A 23348-nucleotide genomic window follows, 5' to 3' on the forward strand; every position below is an offset into this window, starting at 1 on the left:
ACCGGCCCAGTCTCAGCTGTTGTAGGCATTTAAGGAGTGAACCAGCAGATGGGAACTCTCTGCCTCCATCTCTCAAATAAAAAAAATGAAATTTAAAGAAAACATTTGGAAGAAAGAAAGAAGGGGTGGCGCAGGATGTCAGAGTTCCCACAGAGCAGGTGGAGGAGGACGAGGAAGACGAAGTGGACTCATCCGTGAGGGGGTGAGGGTGGACAGGAGCCTGAGGGGAGTACGGTCAAGATGGAAAAGGAGAAGGAAGAGAACGCACGGCATGGCACTCACTAGTAGCCTGAGCCTAGATGAGGGCCTTTAGCACATCCCTTAGAAATGACGTCTCTCACTAGATTACATGCTCCCTGAAGGACCTAGGGGCACGGTTTTACCTTTCGCATGCCTTACACAAGGTTGCCATCTGCGAAACTACTGCAGACTTCGGTGAAACGTTTGGAAAGAAAAGAAACATTCTCCTTACACCGTAGGAAACTACGCATGGCAACATTCTCCCCATCCCCCACCCCGACACAGAGACTCCTGGGAGGGACACGTTGATAACAGAACCTTAGTGTTTTTAATAAAACCAAATTTCCATTAAGTGATCATTTTTTGTGTGGATGTCATGAATTTTGAAAACGAGCATCTTATAGCTCTGGGGCACTTGTTGAGGGGACAGAAAGGAAAAACGTTCATCCCTGCCAACATGTTGGTTTGTGTGAATCTCTGCTCAGTGAGACCTTTCAGGCACATAATTTATCTTTTCTCTGGCTTATGTAGTAAAGGCTTCATTTGTTCATGAATTCTTGCCTTGTTTTAATTATGCTATGTGCTGAATGTAGTTTTATAAGGCACAAAAATAAGATTGTCATCCTGAAAACACAGAAGATTTTTGTGTTTCCTCCAGAATGAAATGGTGGCATCCTTCTCCCAATTCACAGCTCTGTGGGGTTCTGGTTGGAATTCGAATCCAGCCTGGGCCAGGCTGTGCAAGTGTGGAGTTGGGCGTGTGGCTGGGGGCAGGAGAGGGACAGCTGACGGGGCCGAACCCAGGGCAGAATTTATCCTAAGAACTCTGAATTAATACACTGACGTCCATCTATGCATAATGTGGCACCCCCACTGACAGGCCCACTGGCTGAGAAGTTTTATTCATGTTTCTTGCTACTTTCTGAGAGCTGGATTCTCTTATTACACTTACAGGACAATCGGTCCTCACCCCCCCGCCCCCCCCCACACAAATAAAGAATTGTGCAGCTAGGGATCAGATAAAAAACCTTAACAATCAGAAGGCCATTTTTTGTTTAAAATTCTTACGAACACACAAGGATATCTCAAAAACCTTATGGGAAAAAATGGAATTAAAAGCATGAGTTTATTTTAGTGCAAACTTTTGTTGAAATCCATGTGCTGTTTTTACAAAATATGAATTTTCATGTATTATAAAATTTTTTACTGATAATGTTTCTTGCACAAAAATAAATAATATTCTAAATTCCATGTTTCCATGACATTTTTGAATTTCCCTTGTATGTATCTGAATATTTGACAGTATATGGACTGAAGGAGAAATGGCTATTTTGTAAACTTTCTATGTTCTGTACATATATAGTGCACAGTAAGCAGTCAGTACTTCAAGTTCCAACAATTCCACCAATAAAAAACAAGAAATCTGCAGTGCCCCAAAATCAGATTCAGATTCCAGTTGTGAATCTGGGTGTACCAACTCACTTATTCAGAAAGGCAAATAGGTTGCAATTTGGGGGTTTTCTAAGAGATAGTAAAAACTTCAAAATACCAGCCCTGGGCTTGACTAGATTCGAGACCTCGCATATTCTGACCATGAGGCCCATCTGCTTCCAGAGCAGAGGAACTCATTCACTCAAACGGAGATACTGTTCTTTCAATACAGGAATCCAAGCTGAAAAAGCACAACTCTGAAATTACAGCTCACTCATCTCACACAAGGATGGACTGAGTATGTCGGAGGTCAATGGCTAAACAGACAGAGAAGCGGGCTATCGTCTGCTGAACTGGCTTGGTTTATTGATGAAGAGAGGGATTTGGGTGAGTCACTGGATGCCTGTCCAAAGACGGATGAAGCACAGTCCTTCATTCCCTTCTGATCAATAATTCAATCTTTTCTCTATCTTGGGCAATGGATTGGCTTTGAATGCACACGAAAAAGAAACATGAAAGCATTCAAGGGAATTATACCTCAGAGCAACTCAGAAGCCATCATGAAAAATGAGGACTCAACAAGTGCTTCCCCATCCAGGGAAAAGTGGCAAACACTTTCTCAGGCCTTTAGGAACACTGTGTTCCCTTACAGTCCCAGACGAGGCAGCCCCTGGTACGCACATCGGATGGACTCCTATCTGGACCTGTGAGGCTGATTTTCCTTGTGGCGGCGTTCCCTGCCCCTGACATTCTGCCTCCACAGCAGGGTGCCCCCTGGCAGTTGCAGGCTTATTTATTGGTCTTCCTTCTCAGGGCAGCAAACTCGAGGAGGGCAAAGACTGTCCTGTGCATCACTGGGGTGCCTGTGCCCCACCTGCACTGGCACAGTACCTCACTCAGTAAAGCACGGATGCCTGCATGCATCTGAGGATTTGTGCCTGAATGTGCTCAAGTGGTTCCCTGCACTCTGCAGTGCATCTGGGGAAGTGGGCATTTGAAGGGATGTTTTTTAAACTACTCAAAGAAGTTTTCAAAATAAGCTCTCTGCACCAAAGTTTATAGAAATGGCAAGAATGCTGTTAGGAAAAACCAAAACACATGAGCCTTTTTCTCTTTTTTCAATTGTCCAGAGTTTTCACTTGGTGCCTAATATTTGCAGCATAATTCTGACACACCCTGTTCGCACTGAAACCACAAGTGAATGTGATACTCATTTTCATAAAAATAATTCATGTGCAGCATCTAGAGCAGAGACTGGCATATTGTAAGCACACAATAAATGACAGTATTATCCTTGGCAACTTGGCAGTGCATGTACATGGTTATGTTACTGTTACAATGGACAGGTTGATGGCAGCAACACACAACCGAGCCTGTATAATTTTTCCGGTTTTCAACTCAAATAGCAGTACTTTAATTTTATTTCTAAATTTTGAAAAATACTGTTCACTAAAAGTCTGCTAACCAAAGAACTAGCTAAATACAATAAATATAAAATTATATCAACTTTGATTTCTTTCTTCATTCAAAGAATCCCTTTCCTGCCCTGAATGCAAACAAACTCTCTCCAGGCTTAAAGTAAATGCTTCTTTTAACATTGAAAAGAAACTCGCCTTGCTTTGTTCAGGAAAGAAAGCACCTGACTCAGGATACTTCCTTTAAAAAACAACCTCATTTTTTACAAAGGTCTCCCTCTGGCTTGTTGGAAAATAATCAGCCCATTAACGAGTCTGCCTAGAGCCATCAAAGCTCCTGATTCAAACCCACACCTTAGTAGAAAAGATAGTTAAAACTCCATGCAGGCTCTTAAGAGTTAGGAATGAAATATGTCCCAACCACAGTCCATACCACCTGTCCGACAAGCTACCAAGCCCGGGCAGAGTATTTAAGTCTTTTCAGAATCTTTTTTATTCCTCTTACGCCTCTCCCTCTGGACTCTGCTGATCTTAAATGCAACCTGTAGCTCTGCCTTTGATAGACAGGAGGACAAATGCATCTGCGTGCAACTCACCTCCTCCTCCCTTTGACATAAAACAGATGCCACAGCTGTTATTGTTCTTCTAACAGATGTTGCTGCCCACACAAACACGGAGGAGACACCGTGCGACAATGTGCTCTTTGTTCTACAGGGGTCAACGGCTTGCCACCTTGTTGAGGGCCCCAGATGATGGAGGGGTTGTGTGTGTGGAGGCCTCACCCCATCAGTGCCCCCTCCCCCGCAGTCTGCATTCCAGGCCGGGTGGGCAGCCCTTTTGCACACTTACCTCTGCTGCAGGGACTCCAGCAGGCGGCTCGGATAATCCAGGAGTCTCCTCGGCCCCGTCTTCGTGCTCTGTCCTCTTGGCTTCCTGTTGGTTGTCACTTGGTGCCTTTTCCCGTCCCTTGTCCAGTTTGAAGAATTTCTCGAAAAAGCTAAAGTCCTTGGGCTTGGAGGGGGCTGTTTCCCCTGACTCAGGTGGGGCAGGCGCTGGAGCCCAGGTGGCAGAGAGGGCCTCGTCCTTGGCTGGGGTCTGCTCTGGGGTTTTATGCGCGTTGGGCCCTGGTGCAGCTGCCCCAGGAAGCGCCACGCTCTCACTCGGGTCTTTGTTCAGTGGCGCTTTACTGGGGCTGACATCAGGCTTCGCTGATCCCGGGGATGAATCCCAGCCTTGGTCTCCGGGACGTCCTGGTACAGGCCGAGAGAGCGTCAAGAAAAAACGAGATTTAGCAGCTGGTGCTTCGGGTTTGGCCTCTTTCCCAAGATTCTTTCCGTTGGCATTGGCCGCAGCACTTATGTCCATTGTCTCGGGGGAAGAAGTGGCCACATTATCCGTCTTCATGCTTATTCCCAGATCGACTGTAAACACAAACAGAAACAAGTTATTCAACCAAGCCAGGAAATTCAAGGATGCATAATGGACTCCCAGCGTCTTATATACAACAGAGGCCATCACGCAAGCCAGGGCTACACTGTCTGGTGGTCACTCCGCCAAGCAGGAGTTGGCCCCCAGATGTCTCCCAACCCATTCTCTTTGGTGAGGAAGGAAAGCCACAGCTTCCATGCACTGCACGAGTGGCACATCACGTTAGTGCCTTCTGTGCCTTCCGAGGGAGCCCGGCAGAAGCACACTGTCAGATCTCCACAGGCACTCAGGACAGGGGCTCACAGGTGGGGCTTTGGAGCTAGAACGAGATTTCTCACCTGCGACCGGGCTGACACTGGGGGCGGGTCGTTCTTCCTGTGGGGATTCTTCCCAGGCACCGTGGGGTGTGGACAACCTCCCTGGCCTCCGTCCACCAGACACCAAGAGACAACCAAAAATGCCTCCAGATATTGCCACTGGGGGCAAAATCACTCACATCTGAGGACCATGGATGTCTATTTGAACCCAGGTTTCTTAATTTTCCTGTGCCTCAACTTCCTGGTAAAATGAGGCAAAGAATAAAACTCACCTCAGAATTCTGTTATAAATATTATGTGATTTAATGATTTTCAAAAATTATTTTATTTTAGAGGGGGAGAGAGAGAGGGAGACACACACACACACACACACAATCTCCCATCCACTGGTTCACATACCAAATGGCTGGGATCTGGGAACTTAGCCTGTCTTCCATGTGGGTGGCAGGGAATCACTACCTGCTGTCTCCCAAGGTGCACGTTAGAAGGAAACTGGAATCGGGAGCTGAGCTGGGACTCAAATCCAAGTGCTCTGATATGGGATATGGGTGTCTCAAGCAGTGTCTTAAGTGCTATGACCAATGCCTGGCCCAAATTAATATTTTAAAGCATTTAGGGCAGCACCTGCAATATACTAAGTGCTCAGTAAATGTCACAAATATGTGCTGTTGTCTTAGTTTATAAGTGAGGGGGCTGGTGCTGTGGCACAGTACCCTACAGCACTGCCAGTGGCACGGGCATCCCAAAGGGCACTGGTTCTAGTCCCAACTACTCCTCTTCCTTATCTATGTCCTGGAAAGCAGCAGAAGATGGGCCAAGTGCTTGGGCCCCTGAGCCTACATGGGAGACCTGAAGAAGCTGCTGGATCTTGGCTTCGGATTGGCACAGTTCTGGCCATTGCAACCATTTTGGAAGTGAACCAGTGGGTTGAAGATCATTTTATTTGTCTGTCCTTCTCTCTGTCCATAACTCTACCTCTCAAATGAATAAATAAATAAAATCTTTAAAAAATAAAAAATCTAAGTGGGAAAACTGATGGCCAGTGAGGTCAGCCCACCTTCCCACAGCTGCCCAGTAAGCTGGGAGTGTTTAATTCTGGCTTTAGGAAGAACGCAGACTCCTAAGCTGGTGTCTTGTCTCTCACCATAGGACTTATATTAGCAAAGACTGTTATGAATCCTATAGACTTTAAAAAACAATACCCAGGAAGTTTGTGTTTTGAAGGCTGGGAGGGCAGATCCACCAACGAAGGCAGAGTTGACCTTGGTCTACGTGGAATTAAAGGTGTGAGTCTAGCTGACCAAGACTGTGTGCAGATGCAGGCTCTGCCTTCTCCAACACCCACCTGCTTCTGCTCTGATCTCTGCTTTTGCCTAGTGGCACTGCCTTCTCTTCTAGAACTTTTCTTCTTTTCTGTATAAAGCTGTATAATATGCTGGGGGGATACCAAGAATTGTGGAGTCATAGTTTAAGATCGAGACTCTCTAAGAATGAGGTGTGCAGTTGTGGGCAAGTCACTGAAGTCTTCACTTTTTCCTATTTGTAAAGTGGGCACAGCAGTAGCTGCCTGGGATGGCTGCTGTGAAGTCAAGTAGAGAACCCACACAAAGGATCTGGCCCGGAGCAATGTCCATGGCAGGTGGTTCTTAATGGATGCATTCTGTGACCATGTTCAAGGTTTCTTCTGTGTCTTGGGCACTACTGAATTTTGTCTGATATATTTGTAGTCATATGCTGCTTGTTTTTAGAATTATACTTAAATATTTTTCCTTTTTTTTTTGGAGATAACATATTCTTTGGAATCTAAGACTTTAGAATCTAAGACTTAATGGCTCTGCTAAACAAAGAGTTCAACAAATAAAAGTAAAGACCACAGTCAGTAGGAAAATACGCAAAGCTATAAACAATTGTCAAATGAAAGTATGTTCAATTTCACTCTTCTTAATTTTTAAATAGTTGCAAAACCATTAATACTATAGTAATATATAATTCCTATCAATTTGTTGGACAAATATTTAAAACAAATTTTGACAAAAGACTGTATTTGTAGCAAAACTGATACACATCACCTTCCCTTCCATTCTCTCTCTCTCTCTCTTTCATTTTTAGCTCCCATATATAAGGGAGAGTCAGACACTTCTTAATATCTGTTTGTACGAAGACAAGGAAAAAGAAAGGGAGAAGACCGAGATTTCCTTGGTATGCTCATATTGCTCACTGATATATAGTGAGGCACGTGCGCACACACACACACAAGTGCATCTGTCAGCAATTGCTTCTGCCTACTCTAGTATTTCACTGTTTAGAATCAGGAAGAAACAAACAAGGAAGGAGAAAGAGAGAGCGAGAGTGCGAGTGAGAGGGAGGAGCGAGAGCGGGAACAAGTGTTGCGTTCCTGTACAGAAGGGGCAGTGTCCGCATCAGGTAAGGAGAGCAGAGAAGACATGATGCAAGACAGGCCAGCAGCGGGCACTGGGCCTCCATGAGCCACCCTGCAGCCCACTGGCTGTACTTCTAGCTTCTCTGTACCTATTTCCTGTGGTTCAGGAACTGGTAATGGAGGTAAGGATTATAGGGAAGGGGAGAGAGGAGGCAGCGAGGGGAAGAGAGGCAGCGGTAGACGGATGAATCAGGGTACAAGCAGCAAGTGAGGTTGCTGGAGTGTCCCAGTGAATATAAATGAGTCATGGGGTGGTCCATGCCAGGAGCAGAGGAAACGGTTGGCAGAAAGGGAGAGGCAGAGACACAGAACAAGAAGGGCTTCTCTAAATGCCCAGCAGAAAGCGTCAACGAATTCTTTCTCCTCTGTTCCTGACCCCCAGCTGAGAACCAAAGGAGCCAATGGTAAGGGAGACTGTTATAGCCAGAGAAAAAGTCTTGGGGGGGCGGGACAACAACAGCAACTTCCTGTGGGTGGACTTTTTACAAAGTGCCAATATATTGCTTTGAAAGGGATGAAATCCCTATAACCAGGTATCTGGATTAACCTTCAACGCACTTAGCAAGGACAGCAGGTGTAAACACTAGCTTTTGGTGTCAGTGAATAGATAAAGTGTTTCCCGCCACTTGTAAGAACACCAAGTTCTTAAGTGGTACATTCCATGATGACCGAAGCCCTGCTCACCACCTCAGCTGAGAGCATGCCCAGGCCCACAGCCCGGGCTTCTGTTTCCCTGAGAGGCACACCCTCTAGGTGAGCCCATGACCCAAGATAGACTAAATCCTGTGACATTAGCTCAACCTATTAGAACAGATTCGTGCTTGGGTTGGGAAAACCAACAGGGGGTACATTGGGCAGTGGTGACCAACACTTGAGAACCAACACAGTGATAGCAGAGCCAGGAGATCCAGGAAGCAGTGCCCAGTGCTATGCAACTCCAGCTGTTCCTGAACTTGGAGTTTAGAATTACATAAGCCAATAAATCCTTGCCCTGTACCCCTCAACTTCTGCCAGTTCCAATCAAGTACATTCTCAGTGACTTGGGCAGAGTTCCAGGGAATTGGTTAGTATCCAATACCCTTGTCGATTAGTAGCAATCAATCCTGGTCTAGTGAAGCTGTCATTAGGCTCCTCAAGTGTGTCTAGCAGGCATGTAGGATGGGAGGAAAGAGGACAGAGAACAAAAAGTGAGGAAGTGAGTTCTAAGGAGCTGGGCAGAAATGAGAAACACACATCAACACTGTTTTCTCAATAAAAATGAAGGGAAAAAATCTCCTGGGAAGAAGAGATGACAGTCATCAGAGGCCTTAGATAAACACTAAAAGCAGACAAGTATGTTCTAAAATACACTCAGACACACAGCCATTCTACGCTACTTGGTAGGAAGAAGAGCCATTGGACTTGCCAGCTTGACACTCTTGGAAAGGTGGGGACCATTTCAATGCCTTCCCCATCTTTTTATGGAAAATATTAAGGATTGCTTACAAGAAGATCAGAACTAAGCTGTAAGTGCCTTTGAAAAATCTTGGGAGAAGCCCATCTGAAATCTGCTTTCAATAAAACATTTCTTTATAAAGTAGACAGATGACACACCAAAGAGATTTCACTTTTCATAAAAAAGTGCAAGACTTTGGGGAAGATAAAAAGAAATCAAGCAGGAACACAAATGGCAGGTCCCAACGACTGAAGAGATGGAGTTGAAAAACTTGATCTCACTGCAGAGAAGATATTTTGTTCTCCATGCATGTTTTTAAAATAAAGTCATTTTATGTTGATATGATATTGAGAACTTACTTCCAGTGTCATCTTTGTGTGATTGTTAAGTAGTGGGGTGGTAGATCAGAGGGACCTGGCTTTGACTCATGTTTTCTTTTTAAATATTTATTTATTTGAAAGGCAGAGCATCGGGGTGGGGGTGGGGGTAGAGAGAGAGACACAGAGAGGGAGAGAGAGAGAGATTTTTCCATCTACTAGTTTATTCCCTCAAATGGGCACAACAGCCAGGGCTGGACCAGGCTGAAGCTAGGAGCCTGAAACTCTGTCCAGCTCTTCCATGTGGGTGGCAGAGGCCCAAGCACTTGGCCATTATCTCCTGCCTTCCCAGGAGCATCAGCAGGAAGCTGGATTGGAAGTGGAGTAGCCAGGACTTGTACAGGTGCCCTGGCATTGCAAAGCGCGCTTAACCCCCTGAACCACAATGCTGACCCATGGCTTTGACTCTTAACCCCTTGCTTATTACATGGGTGACCTGGCAAGTTATCTTGTCCACCTGTGTCTCAGTTTCCTTTAAGTGGCATGAAAGTAGTAGCATCTCTTCAAGGGTTTGTTATGAGGATTACAATACCTTGTATGAAGTGTTTATCACAGACTGACGTGTGGTACATGTTTGAAAAGCAGCAGTTGTCGGCTGGCGCCGTGACTCACTTGGCTAATCCTCTGCCTGCAGTGCCAGCACCCCGGGTTCTAGTCCTGGTTGGGGTGCTGGGTACTAGTCCTGGTTGCTCCTCTTCCAGTCCAGCTCTCTGCTGTGGCCTGGGAGGGCAGCAGAGGATGGCCCAAGTGCTTGGGTCCCTGCACCCGCATGGGAGACCTGGAGGAAGTACCCTGCTCCTGGCTTCAGATCAGTGCAGCGCCAGCCATAGCGGCCATTAGGGGAGTGAACCAACGGAAGGAAGACCTTTCTCTCTCTCTGACTGTCTATAACTCTACCTCTCAAATAAAATTTTAAAAAAGCAGCAATTGTTTTGTTATATTTATTATTTTATATTCCTAAATATAAGCCTGAAGGAAAAGAATTGTTCCAAGGGTTTACCTCACAAACTGGAGTGCTCTTAAAAGACTTTTACAGACAGTAAATGATAGGAGGAAGCAACTTATCCTTAGAAACACAAGGCTCTAGGACAGAGAAGTTTCAGCAAACTATATCATTTTCCTAGCATGAAGTATTCTTGGTTAAAACAAGGACTCCTTCAGAGGCCCAATCACACACTTACACCAGCACATTTGTATCACAACATTCAGAAATTCTGGGGAAGGATTATCTTCTGTCATTTTTCTTCATGTGCCAAAGGTAAAATTTTCACTTGTACGATTACAAAAAAACTAGCATGTTCACTGAGTGCTTCCCATGTCACAGAGAATGGGGCACCCAGTAAGATGCTCTCTAAGTCTTGCAACACATCTGTGATTAGGTACCATCACCACTTCCATAGGGAACTAAGGCTCCAGAAATCAAGTCCCTTTTCTCATGTTGTCCAGAACGTTAGTGGTGGAGTTGGGATTTGAACCCATGTCTGCCTGATTCCAAAGTTCAAACACCCAACAACACATGGCAGCAGAAGCACAATAGGAAAGAAAGGAGAAAGAAGGGAAGACGAACAAAGCAGACAAAGTTTGGCCAACAGAATTGGTGAATTTCTACACAAAACTTAGACACAGGATGGGGAGGAAGCTATGTTTGCTCATATCTAGGAAACATTGGCAAGATAAAGAGATCAAATGAACAACATGATCACGGCATTCATCTGCATAAAACCATGCAAAGAAGACCTCAGCACAATTAAAACAAATCCACGGACTCTCTGCCATGGGCTCCACTCTCTGGACGCAAGGATGGGGAACCATTTTTCTTGCCAAGTGCCACGTGGATACTTATAACATCATTTGCAAGACGTATGAAACTATCATCTTAGAATGAGCCTGCTATGGATTTATTGCATTTCGAGTCCTGCATGCAGTTGCCTTGGCAGGGCCGGACTCAGGGATTTCCCAGGCCTTCCATGGCCTACGGACGCTCCCCACTGGAGCCTGTGCTCACACTGGGTTCTTTCTCACATCTCCTAGCACACCAGCCTCACTTCTATCTGGAGCACCTTGCCCTAGTTCTCCCCACCTGGGAATGCTCTCCCCCCAAGATCTCCCCGTGGCTCCCTTGTTATTCAGGCCCTCCCTGACCACCCCATCTGAGCTGACTCCTCCTGCGCACCCTCCCTCTCTGGAACCCACAGAGTGTTTGTCGTTCTCTCATAAGCTCATCACAGGGGTCCCCACCCGCTTAGTCATGAACTTAATGTTTGCCATTTCAGGTATCTGCTGTTACTTGTTGTCAAAAAACATTAGGAGGGAAGGAGAGGAAGAGAGAGAAAAAGAGGGAGAGGGGGAGGGGGAGGGAGAGGGGAGAGGGAGGGAGAGAGAGAGAGAATCCATTCTTGTACCTTTTATTATAATACAGTTTATTGTTACAATTGTTCTGTTATTATTAGTTATTGCTGTGAATCTCTTACTGTGCCTAATTTACAAATGAAACTTCCCCACAGGTGTGTGCAGACAGGAGCAGAGTGCACGTGGGATTCAGTACCACCTACTGTTTCAAGCAGCCCCTGGTGTCTTGGGCCACGTCCCCGCGGGCAAAGGCAGACCCCTGCAGTTCCTTGTCCATGAGTTTCCTCCACACTGGGAGGGAGGCCTCACGTGCACAGGGACCACTATGGTCTGGTCACAGCTGCATCATCAGTGGCAACTGGGGTGAGGCAGGCAACAGGGTGAGGCTGCGCGCGCGGAACCTGTTAAGCAGAGCTTTGCAAGTATAGCACAGACCAAGATTCCCTTTTTTTTAAAAAAAATTATTTATTTATTTTGAGAGGTAGAGTTACAGAAAGAGAGAGGGAGAGACAGAGAGAGAGAGGTCTTCCATCTGCTAGTTCACTCCCCAAATGACCACGATGGCCAGAGCTGGGCCAATCCGAAGCCAGGAGCCAGGAGCTTCTTCTGGGTCTCCCATGCAGGTGCAGGGGCACAAGGAATTAGGCCATCTTCTACTGCTTTCCCAGGCCACAGCAGAGAGCTGGATCGGAAGTGGAGCAGCTGGGACTCGAACAGGCGCCCATATGGGATGCTGGCGCCACAGGTGGAGACTTTGGCCCACTACACCAGAGCTCTAGCCCCCAGACCAGGATTCTAAGAGCAGCGGGGTTCGTCATCCTCATAATAGTGGCGGTGCCGGAGAGACTACTTCTTTTCTGAGAATTCATTACCCAAATCTTCCTTGTTCTTATGGTTAAAGAGGAGAGCAGATAAGTTCTTCACCATCACATTACTCACTAATGAAAGGTATACCACACTCACATCCCTTTCTCCAGTGCCATCCTGTGTGCCAACAGCCTGATCTCCCAGAATAAAAGGGAAATAAAGTGTACAGGGATGAGGGCACTTCACAAAGCTTGAGGGAAATGGAATTAAAAGATAATGTGCCTGGTCCATGAGCTTTCCGTACACCCCTTGTCCTGTGTGCTCACTGCAGAGGGCAATTGCAAATCTGGCAAAAGACATGGGAGTTGGGCACGTGCGTAAGTGGCTCAGCTCACACACAGCCATGGTTGACCCAGGGCCTAGCTGAGTTAGAGCAGCTCCCAGAAGGACGGGAGATGACTAGTTCTTCAAAAGAGAATTCTATTTGAATATCAAAGGATCACCCTAGGCCCTTGGGGATGCTCATGGAGACCTCAAGAAGTCCTGCAAAACTGACCTCTTTGTGGTCAAATGACACTTCAAACGGCTGTGGCTCCCTGTGTTGTGCAAATGCGCTTGTTCTAAAGGCTTGCAGTCAGGATTCCTGTGGCAAATACTTCTGCACTGCAGGAAGACGTCATATTTGAAAATTTCACTGAGTGATCGCATTTCTTGTCTTTCATTTCAGTATTTAAAAGCCAGGACATCTTTGCCAAGACATTCCAGCATAAATTAAAGCAGAAAATGGGGCTTGGGGGTCCCGGGGAAGCAGCCTTGACTACCAGCTGGTACACAGGGCTGGACACTAAGTGATGATGATGCTGGATTCGAATGGGACGAAGGTGACCGCCGACCCAGGTCTCTGCAGGGCTGAAACAATGACACAAAGGGTCTCCACTCCCCTTTCCTTGGCGGTTTCCTGTCATTCCTATGCCTGCAAAAAACCTGGGCTAGCAGTCAGTGCCAAGTCAGCTTTTCCTCTGACATGCACAAATACTGCCTGTCAGTGACACATCAGGTGTTTGATCTGATCGGTTTCATTTTCAAAATTCAATCACTATGCATATTTAACATGAATTTAATAAAATGTATTGCTCTCTAATCTTTTGCCTTTCCTGTCTCCACCCTACACTCTTTTTGCAAAACAAAACTAGCAGTCACAACCTGACATGGCTTATCAAACTGTGTTCATGGGGGGCCGGCGCTGTGGCACGGTGGGTATGTGGCATGCAGGTGCCAGCATCCCATATGGGCAGTAGTTTGAGTCTCGCTGCTCCACTTCTCATCCAGCTCTCAGCTATGGCCTGAGGAAACAGTAGAAGATGGCCCAAGTCCTTGGGCCCCTGCACCTGTGTGGGAGACCCAGGAGAAGCTCCTGGCTCCTGGCTTCAGAGTGGAGCAGCTCCCGCCATTGCGGCCAACTGGGGAGTGAACCAGTGGATGAAGACCACCCCCCTCCCCACCTCTGCCTCTCTGAAATTCTGCCTTTCAAATAAAATTTTTTTTAGATTTATTTATTTTACTTGAAAGTAAGAGTTACACAGAGAAAGAAGAGGCAGGGAGACAAAGAGAGGTCTGCCATCCGCTGATTCACCCCCCAACTGGCCGCAATGGCCGGAACTGTAATGACCCAGAGCCAGGAGCTTCCTCTGGGTCTCCCATGCAGGTACAGGGGCCCAAGGACTTGGGCCATCCTCCACTGCTTTCCCAGGCCATAGCAGAGAACTGGATTGGAAGTGGAGCAGCCAGGCCTCAAGCCAATGCCCAAGTGGGATGCCAGCACTGCAGGCAGTGGCTTCACCCGCTATGCCACAGTGCTGGCCCCTCAAATAAATATTTTTAAAAAATACTATGCTCATGGGCATGCAAACATATACAAGTATACAAGATACGTGTATGCTGTGGTTGCATTTGTTGTTGCCGGTTTTATAAAAATTGGATTGTATTGGAAATAATTTTAATTGCTTGTACACATGGTGGTTAGTCCTCAGTCAATATATCCAAATCTAGCTCATCTTTTTACTAGCTGAGTGATATTCCTTAGTAAGGATGTTAGGGCTGGCGCCGTGGCTTACTGGGCTAATCCTCCGCCTGCGGTGCAGGCACACTGGGTTCTAATCCTGGTTGGGGCACCGGTTCTGTCCCGGTTGCTCCTCTTCTAGTCCAGCTCTCTGCTGTGGCCCGGGAGTGCAGTGGAAGATGGCCCAGGTCCTTGGGCCTGGCACCCACATGAGAGACCGGGGCAGGGTGGGGTGGGGTGGGGGTTGGGGGGGGTGGCGCCTGGCTCCTGGCTTCGGATCGGTGTAGTGCGCAGGCTGCAATGCACCAGCCATAGCGGCCACTTCGGGGGGTGAACCAACGGAAAAAGGAAGATCTTTCTCTCTGTCTCTCTCTCTCACTGTCTAACTCTGCCTGTCCAAAAAAAAAAAAAAAAAAAAAAGGGATGTTAGGTAGGAAGTTAGAAATTAGCCTATGTGTGCATGAGAAGGGCTGAGGAGAACAGCAGCTGTGGAAGCTCCCCTTGGAAGCAGCTCAGTATTCTACATTTCTATGTCCCGCCCAGGCCCTGATAACTTTCCAGGTGCTCTCAGCCCTTCCCCCACGGAAAGCTCCTCAGGAGAATCCTCTCTCCTCGGCACCCACTGGGCTACCTGGCCTGAATTCACTGAGCAATAAAACCATTACAGGGACCAGCACTGCGGCAGGCATAGCAGGTAAAGCCACCACCTGCAGTGCCAGCATCCCATATGGGCACCAGTTCTAGTCCCAGCTGCTCTACTTGTGATCCAGCTCTCTGCTATGGCCTGGGAAAGCAGTAGAAGAAGGCCCAAGTCCTTGGGCCCCTGCACCTGCATGGGAGGCCCAGAGGAAGCTCCTGTTCCTGAATTCAGATCGGCACAGCTCCAGCTGTTGTGGCCATCTGGGGAGTGAACCAATGGATGGAAGACCTCTCTTTCTCTCTCTCTCTGCCTCTTTGTAACTCTGCCTTTCAAATAAATAAATAAATCTTAAAAAAAACACAAACAAGCACACATTACATTCTTCCTCCAAGGCAAGCACCCTAGGGGAAGCTTTTCTGCCCACCTGGGTAGCCTGGTGGGCTACCAGTCTGAAGGCACTGAACAGTAAAACCTGGGAGGAATTTTATTTGTTCTGGAGGAGGGGAAGGAGAGAGGGTGGGAAAAACTGGACCCCTTTTCCTTTTCCCCTTTTCTGTCTGAAGACAGACTGCAGGCTCAGCTCTCAGCTCTCGGCTGAGTCGCCCACCTGGCCTGCAGGTGTATTTTCTCCATTTAGCCATGCAACTTTGCTTTCCCCCAGTCTAAGTGACTGGGCTCTCTCTCTCTCTCTCTCTCTCTCTCTCTCTCTCTCTCTCTCTCTCTCTCTCTTTCTCTCTCTCTTTCTCTCTCTCTCCGATTCTAACCCATCCCGGATGCCCTGTCCCCAATAAACCTTGCTACTTTGCTTACCACTGCTCTCTGTCTCATGCCTGAATTCTTTCTTGGGTGAAGACAAGAAACCCCACTACAATCTCTGCTAACAAGGATATGACAAATGTCCATCAACTGACGCATGGATAAACAGTATGTTGCCCATGCACACGGTGGAGTATTAGTCCGCCCTAAAGAACAGTTAAGTACTAACACCTGCTACCACACGTATGACAAAATGATACATGCTGTACTGTTCCACTGACAAGCAATGCCCAGAACAGGCAGGTCCATGGAGGAACAAAGCAGAGCAGTGGTCACCAGGGGCTAGGAAACAGGACTGAGGGGTGAGGATGAGCTTTTGTAGGGGTGATGGAATTAGATAGCAGGGAGGGTGGCACTTCCTGGTGAAAACACTTAAACACACAGAAATGTCCACTTTACAAGCTGAATTTTATAGTGTTATGAATCATCTCTCAATTTTTAAAAGAAGCACATAAAAAAAAAAAAAAAAAGCAACACAGCGCCAGGGAGGGGTGGAGAATGAACAACTAACAACCCTTCACAGGAAAGGGACTACAGCTGTCTGTTACACCTGTGAAAACATACCTGCCGCAGATGAAGTAAAATACAAGCTTTTCACCTGTCAGGTTGGTAAAAGAGAGACATTTCGTAATTGTAGTAGGGAAAGAAGACGGAAAAAGCAGCCAGGTATGTCACTGGTGAGAGTGGATCTGGCAGCCTCTGCAGGGAAGAACTTCATTTGTTCGATGTATCTATCCATCCATCCTTTAAGTTCCACACACTCTTTGAGTTCTGAATCCCACTTCTAGAAATATTACCCTATAAATATAATTGCATGGGGGCACCAAGACTTGTGAATACATTCTCTGGACTTGACACTGTTTGGAAGGCTAAAGACTGGACCTGACCTCAGTAATCACAGCAGGGTCCTGCTTCCATCAGTCAGCCTGTGTCTGTCCAGAGAAACTCCACAGGCAGTAGCATCCCCGATGCACAGGACGTGGAAATCAACTGCAACCAACAGGGCACAAAGTAGGGTCCCTTTTGTTCTTAAAAAAATAGCGCTGGGTGGCAGAGGAGAGAATTTATGAATGTACATACTTGGAATGTCTCTGACCCTAAGACAGTGCAGTGCTAACGGGAGGAGTTAGATGGGTTAATAGGCAATTGGGTGAGGTCCCTGTATTTAAATACAATTAAATAAACATTGAAATTTCCCTTCTTAAGAAAAAAAAAAGAATGAGAAAAAGGAACAAAGTGCTTTCAAAAGTGAAAAAAAATATTTCTCCCATTGCTTACCATAAAAAACTGGGTGTTTGCCAAAGGCAGCCCAGTGATACCCCCCTGACACAGGGGGATATGCAAGGAGACCCACTGTTTGCTGATCAGGCAGTTACTTCTATTCTTGGCTCCCTCAATGGTTCTTATCCCCTATTGCTGATTGGAAAATAGTTTCTATCCCTGTTTCCCCAATTAGTTGTTATCCCTCACCTTATATAAACCAGTGAAAAGTGTATTTCCATGACCCTTTCTGCCTCACCAATTGGACACAGCTTAGATCCTTTACAACAGCCAATCAAAAGCAACACATCCCTTTTTGTGTGGTAATAGGGCCTGCACTTGCTCCTCCTTCGGAGCGCCCCCTACCTCCTGACTGCTGCAGCAGGAGCCTCCCTCCTGTTGTGGAACAAAAGAAGGCTGTCTCGGGGGAGATGCTCAAAGCCCAGGTGCCCTCCTAACTGTGGAAAAGATCTTTGTTGCTGGCGTCACAGAAGACACGGACGGGCTTCACCTCACAGATGACTTTGAACAGTGCTGGGAAATGGAAGCGATCGGGACAGTGACCGAGGCAGTGGCAAAAAGCGGGGTTTTGCCTTTGTGACTTCTGATGAGCATGACCCCGTGGATAAGACTGTCGTTCAGAAACACCAAACTGTGAAGGCCACAGCTATGGAGCAGGAAGGTGCTTTCGAAGCAGGATGTGGCCAGCACTTCGTCCACTCCAAGAGGGCAAACTGGTTCTAGAAACTCTGGTGGTGGTCGTGGAGGGGGTTTTGGTGGCAATGACAACTTTTTGGTCGTGGAGGGAACTTCAGCGATCACTGGTGGCAGCCGAGGTGGTAACGGTTGCGGTGGCAGTGGGGATGGTTACTATGGATTTGGTAATTATGGAAGAAGTTTTGGAGGCAGTGGAAGCTACAATGGTTTTGGCAATCACAACAATCAGTCTTCAAATTTTGGACTCATGAAGGGAGGGAGGCAGAAGCTCCGGCCCGTGTGGTGGTGGTGGCCAATATTTTGCCAAACCACGAAAGCAAGGTGGCTATGGCGGCTCTAGCAGATGGTTTTAATAACTTCCAGGAACCAACAGTTGGCAGGAGAGGAGAGCCGAGCCAGAGAAGTGACAGGGAAGCTACAGGTTACCACAGATTTGTGGCAGGGCCTAGCAGCCACAAAGAAGACATGTTTTAGACAACACTCCTGCATGTGGGCCAAAAAACCCCGAAAACGGTATTTGTGACTACTTACACAGCAGGTTTAGTTTCTGTCCTGAGGAAAATGTAAAGCATTCCAACAAAGGGCTACGTAATCTTTTGTTGTTACCCAAGCTGTTGATTGTGTCCTTAAAAATGTGCTGTGGGGCCAGTGCTGTGGTGTTGTGGGTAAAACCGCCGCCTGCAGTGCCAGCATCCCATATAGCCACTGGTTCAAGTCCCAGCTGCTCCACTTCCAATCCAGCTCTCTGCTGTGGCCTGGGAAAGCAGTGGAAGATGGCCCAGGTCCTTGGGCCCCTGCACCCGTGTGGGAGACCTGGAGGAAGCTCCTGGCTCCGGATCCGCGCAGCTCCAGCCGATGCAGCCATCTGGGGAGTGAGCCAGCGGATGGAAGACCTCTCTCTCTCTCTCTCTCTCTCTCTCTCTCTCTCTCTCTGCCTCCTCTCCTTCTCTCTCTGTGTAACTCTTTCAAATACATAAATCAATCTTTTTAATAAATAGAAACCTTTCGCTTTACTCACTCTCTTCGCCTGCCTGGAAATTCTTCAGTGAGGGACCCAACCGGCCTGGTCCTTGAGCGGCTACCAGCTGCCTCCGCGGACGGCGTGGGGGCCCCGGGGGAGCTCGGCGTTTGGGGAAGGACTTCCTGTCCCGCGTGGGCGTACTGTTCAGAACCTGCGTGGGGATCCCGGCGGAGTTCAGAGTTCGGGGAGGGACTTCCTGTCCCGCGTGGGCGTAGTGTTCAGAACCTGCGTGGGGATCCCGGCGGAGCTCAGTCAGCGATCGGGGAGGGACTTCCTGTCCCGCGTGGGCGTAGCGTTCAGAGCCCGCGTGGGGACCCCGGCGGAGTTCAGTCAGCGTTCGGGGCGGGACTTCCTGTCCTGCGTGGGGACCCGGGCCGAGTTCAGTCAGCGTTCGGGGCAGGACTTCCTGTCCCGCGTGGCGTAGCGTTCAGAACCTGCGCTGCGTCTCCATGGGGCGCCCCGCCCAGCCCTTACCGCTGAACATGTTCCGATAATGAAAAGAGCGAATGTTGGACGGGTCTAGAGCCGAGAGGTGGGCGCCAAGGCCGACTGCCCGGCCACTGGACCCACTTCCTGTTGCGCGAGCAGGGCCCGGCACCATCTCCACAGCGGCCACGGCCGAGACCCCGGCTTTGTCAGCGTGGACTCGGTGCACCGCTCCGAGGCGGTCGGGACGCAGCCAGCGTGTCCACTTGAGGCGGGACGTGGACCCAGCCGTGTCCTGCCGGTGGCCGACTCGCGGCGTGGCGTGGCCGCAGGAGGTGAGTGGCCAGTGGCCCGCAGCCGGCACCGCTGAGGAGAGCGTTGTGGTCTCCTTGTGGAGACGCTGAGCGTGGGAGGCGGCCGGCCTGGTGTTCAGATTTGGATTTTTTTTTTTTTAATTGGGAAATTTCACTTGAAAATCCTAGACCTAGGCCGTTGTTGAAATACCTGTGAGCGGTGGCCCAGCGAGCCCTCCAGAGAGGGGGCACTTCTGGTTCTCTCAGAAAATTCTGGAAGGCTCCGGAGGACCCCTCGGTGGGCCCTGCCCTCCAGATCTTTGAGTCTGACGGATTTCCAGGCGCTGTGATGTTGCTGCCAGGACGGCTCCGAGAGCCGGGGCCAGGCTCGGCTTCTGTTCTCGTTGTCTCTTTCCAGGAATACTTGGTCTTTGAGGTTTGCTTTGTACACATCAGATCTCGCCCTCTAATATGTTGCTGTTATTGGTAAACTTCAGGAATCGTGAGGTCACTGATTATTTTCATTTTTGCTAAATGAAAAGCGTTGACAAGTTCTTCCCATTGTGGTAAAAGGATGTGAAAAACTGGTATGGTTAAAAAAATAGACAAAAATCTGGTATGATCACATATCATGTAACGATGCTTTGGTCAGCAACAGCAATGTCAGCAAGCAAAGTAAAATTTACAGTGGTTGGTCCCGTGGCTTCTGTGGCCTGGTGTGGTCCCAGCTGTCTCACTGTGTGGGTGTATTCTATAAGGTCCCCACAGAGAAGAAAGCACCCAAGGGCATGTTTCTCAGAACGTGGCCATGTCACTAAGTGACACGTGACTGCAAAGATGTTAAAAAAAAAAGTCCACTCTAGGATAGGAATTGTAGGTGTGTTGGTTCAATGTCAAGACTCGGTTCAATCGCACGTTGGGGAACAGACATGAGAGAACGCAGTTTGAACGCGACAATCCTGTTTTTCTTTTCTGTTTTTCATGTTTCCTTGTGGTCTTCCCTGGGTCTGCCCTCTAAGACAGAAGCGAGTTAGGGTCGCTCAGAATCCCAAAGCCAGGCAGATGCAGAGTTTGCAGCTGCTCGGTTTCCTTCTGGGTCCACAGAGGCCGAGAGCAGGTGTGTGGCACTGAGTAAACCAGGGAGATACGAAGTTGTTTCCAGACCATCAGCCATGGTAGGGACAGAAACCGTCCCAAAGAACTTAAAACAGAAAATGATGAATGCAGGATTTCCCATCTGAGAGTACCCCAACACTGGCTGAACATTTTAAAAATACTTGTGGCCAGGCCCTACCTGCAGTTTCTGATCTCAGAATTCTTGGGTGGGACTTGGCATGGGAATTCTGAAAGCTCTCCAGTGATCCTAACACGCATACGGGGGTAGGGGACTGCTGCTTTCAGGAGTCTTCTCAATATTACTGGCCACGTGTATTGTTACAGGTACCGGTAAAGGGATTTGCAGGCATTTATGTAACGGGTCCCTTTGTGTCTTCACAAGAAGAGGTTGAGAAGTCCAGACTCTTGTCTGTGCTCCCTGGCAAAGAGGTAGAGGGAGGCCTCAACCCCCATGGTTCATCCGGGAGCCCTGACTCCAGCCACTTCACTGCGTAGCTTCCCTGCTGCAGAAACTGGCGAACATGCAAAGGATCAAAAACGTACCGGGATGCTCAGAGTGCCACAGAGTAGAAAAACGTGAAATATGATCTCATCTGAATAAAACAAGGAATGATAAAATAACACGGTGAATGTGAGGCTATAGAGCAAAGAGAACAATATGGAAGAAATGAGGAATTATTAGCTGGGTGCCTTTGGAGGGGGTGGGGGCAGATGAGATGAGGGAAGAGCCAAAAAAAAAAAAAAAAAAAAAAAAGGAAGGAGAAAGTTTTTCTCAAAAGAACAGTAACAGAAAGTGATTGCATTTATTCACATTATGTAAATTAGCATGTAAAAATAAAATGGAAAGAATGAGAACGCACACTAATAGTTAGCCATGGCTGTGTAACAGCATCTCCAAAACCAGTGCTCCCAATTCTGTGTAAAGAATCCAGGCAGGGGCAGCAGGAACAGCTCATCAGTGCTCCATGATGCCTGCAGCTGCAGGCCTGCCATGATGGCTGCAACTGACCAGGAAGGCTCACCCAGGGATGTGCGTCTGGGGACTTTGGTTTTGATTCTGTAGCCCTTTTTGCTTGGCTTCTGGTGGCTGGAACGTCCCCACTGGCGACTTTTAAAACAGGTCTGATTCCCGGACTGGGGCAGCATTGGTATCTGCTGGCACCTTTCTCTTTTTTTAAGGATTTATTTATTTATTTGAAAGGCAGAGTTAGAGAGGGGGAGCTAGAGAGCTGGGGGAGGGAGGAGAGAGAAAGAGAAAGAATCTTCCATTTCCTGATTCACTCCCCAAATAGCTGGAGCTGGGCCAGGCCAAAGCCAGGAGCCAGGAGCTTTATCCAAGTCTCCCATGGGGGTTCGGGGGCCCAGGCACTCAAGCCAGTTTCTGCTGCTTTCCTAGGTGCAATAGCAGGGAGCTGGAAGATCAACTAAAGTATCAAGTGCAGAAGTGAAGCAGCCAGGACTTGAGCCAGCCCATATGGGACTCTGGCCTTGCAGACAGCTGCTTAACCCACTATGCCACAATACCGGCCCCTGCTGCCACCTGTTTGTCAGCTCACAGCTTCTTCATGTGACTGGCTTGGGCTTCCACATCTCAGGACGTCAGATGTCTGACCTTGTGGCCAGATTCCCCAGGGTGAGCACGCAGGGGGAGAGGCAGAAGCTGCTTTAGGCTGGGGGTAGATCGCAGGCAGCGGAAGGAAGGAGAAAGGTGTGTCTGTGAGGATGGGGCGCCCAGCACGGCTTCCTGGCCAGAGCTGAGGCTAAGGAGCTTGTTGAGTGAGGTGTGTTCAGCAAGATGACAGGAGGTTAGGAAATGAGTTCCACCCCTTTGGTGTCTTTGAAAGGCTTAAATAAAGACAGGAGCTGTTTGGTTGTTCAGTTGTACTTTGTAATCCCCTCTGGCAGATACTCTTGGTTGCCCGTCTAACAGCCAGTCTACGCCAGCCTCACTCTCACCATTCATTCATTCCCTCATTCATTCATTCTTTCGGTGGTTAATCAGATGGTTGATTTCTCTTCATCATGCGCAGTTAGTGGTGGTCATTTGCCCTATTTCTGGCTAGTGGCTGGTCTTGTGGAGTGAGTGAGGCCTCACAAGAGGGAATGATATAAACAAGCAAGCAGGACCGCTGTGTCGCCCTCTGCTGTCCTGTCCCCCTGCATGATCCCTTCTGCCCACATCTCACCATGTGCTGCCAGGTGCCATGAGGCCTTCACCAAAGCCAAGTAGAGACCAGTGCTGTGCTCTGGGACCTCAGGAACCATGGGTAAATGCAACCTTTTTTTTTTTTATAAGCATCTGACTTCAGGCATTTTGTAATAGCCATGGCAAATGGACTAACAGGGGGACTGTGAGAGAAACTCATCCTTTTTCTGTACACAGCCTGGATATAGAACATGCACAGACATTCAACATAATTGTGTCTGGGTGGCATTCGCTTAGCTCTTAATGAGTCCTTAGCTCTCACTGAGTCCTGGAAGCCACCTGTGAGGCCACTGTGTCCTCCCCATTGTCCACTTCTTTCTGCCCTGGCTGTCCACTCCCCAGGACCTCCCCGACTCCGCAGTGTGTGTTTTTAAAAAGATTTATTTATTTATTTGAAAGGCAGAGTTACACACAGAGAGAAGGAGAGGCAGAAAGAAAGGTCTTCCATCTGCTGGTTCACTCCCCAATTGGCCACAGTGGCTGGAGCTGCGCCCATCTGAAACTAGGAGCCAGGAGCTTCCTCCAGGCCTCCCACAGAGGTGCATGGACCCAAGC

General features: G+C 48.1%; 1 protein-coding gene across 1 annotated transcript in view; it reads right to left on the bottom strand.

Moving 5' to 3' along the window:
- Positions 1–23348, bottom strand: part of BCAS1 (brain enriched myelin associated protein 1) — a 100211-nt gene that overhangs the window by 71246 nt on the left and 5617 nt on the right. The window contains exon 3 of the mRNA XM_062202577.1: positions 3936–4507. Coding sequence (XP_062058561.1) covers positions 3936–4507 — 572 coding nt within the window. The remainder of the gene's footprint in view (positions 1–3935; positions 4508–23348) is intronic.

Source organism: Lepus europaeus, chromosome 10 (genome assembly GCF_033115175.1).
Source record: "Lepus europaeus isolate LE1 chromosome 10, mLepTim1.pri, whole genome shotgun sequence".
NCBI lineage: Eukaryota > Metazoa > Chordata > Mammalia > Lagomorpha > Leporidae > Lepus > Lepus europaeus.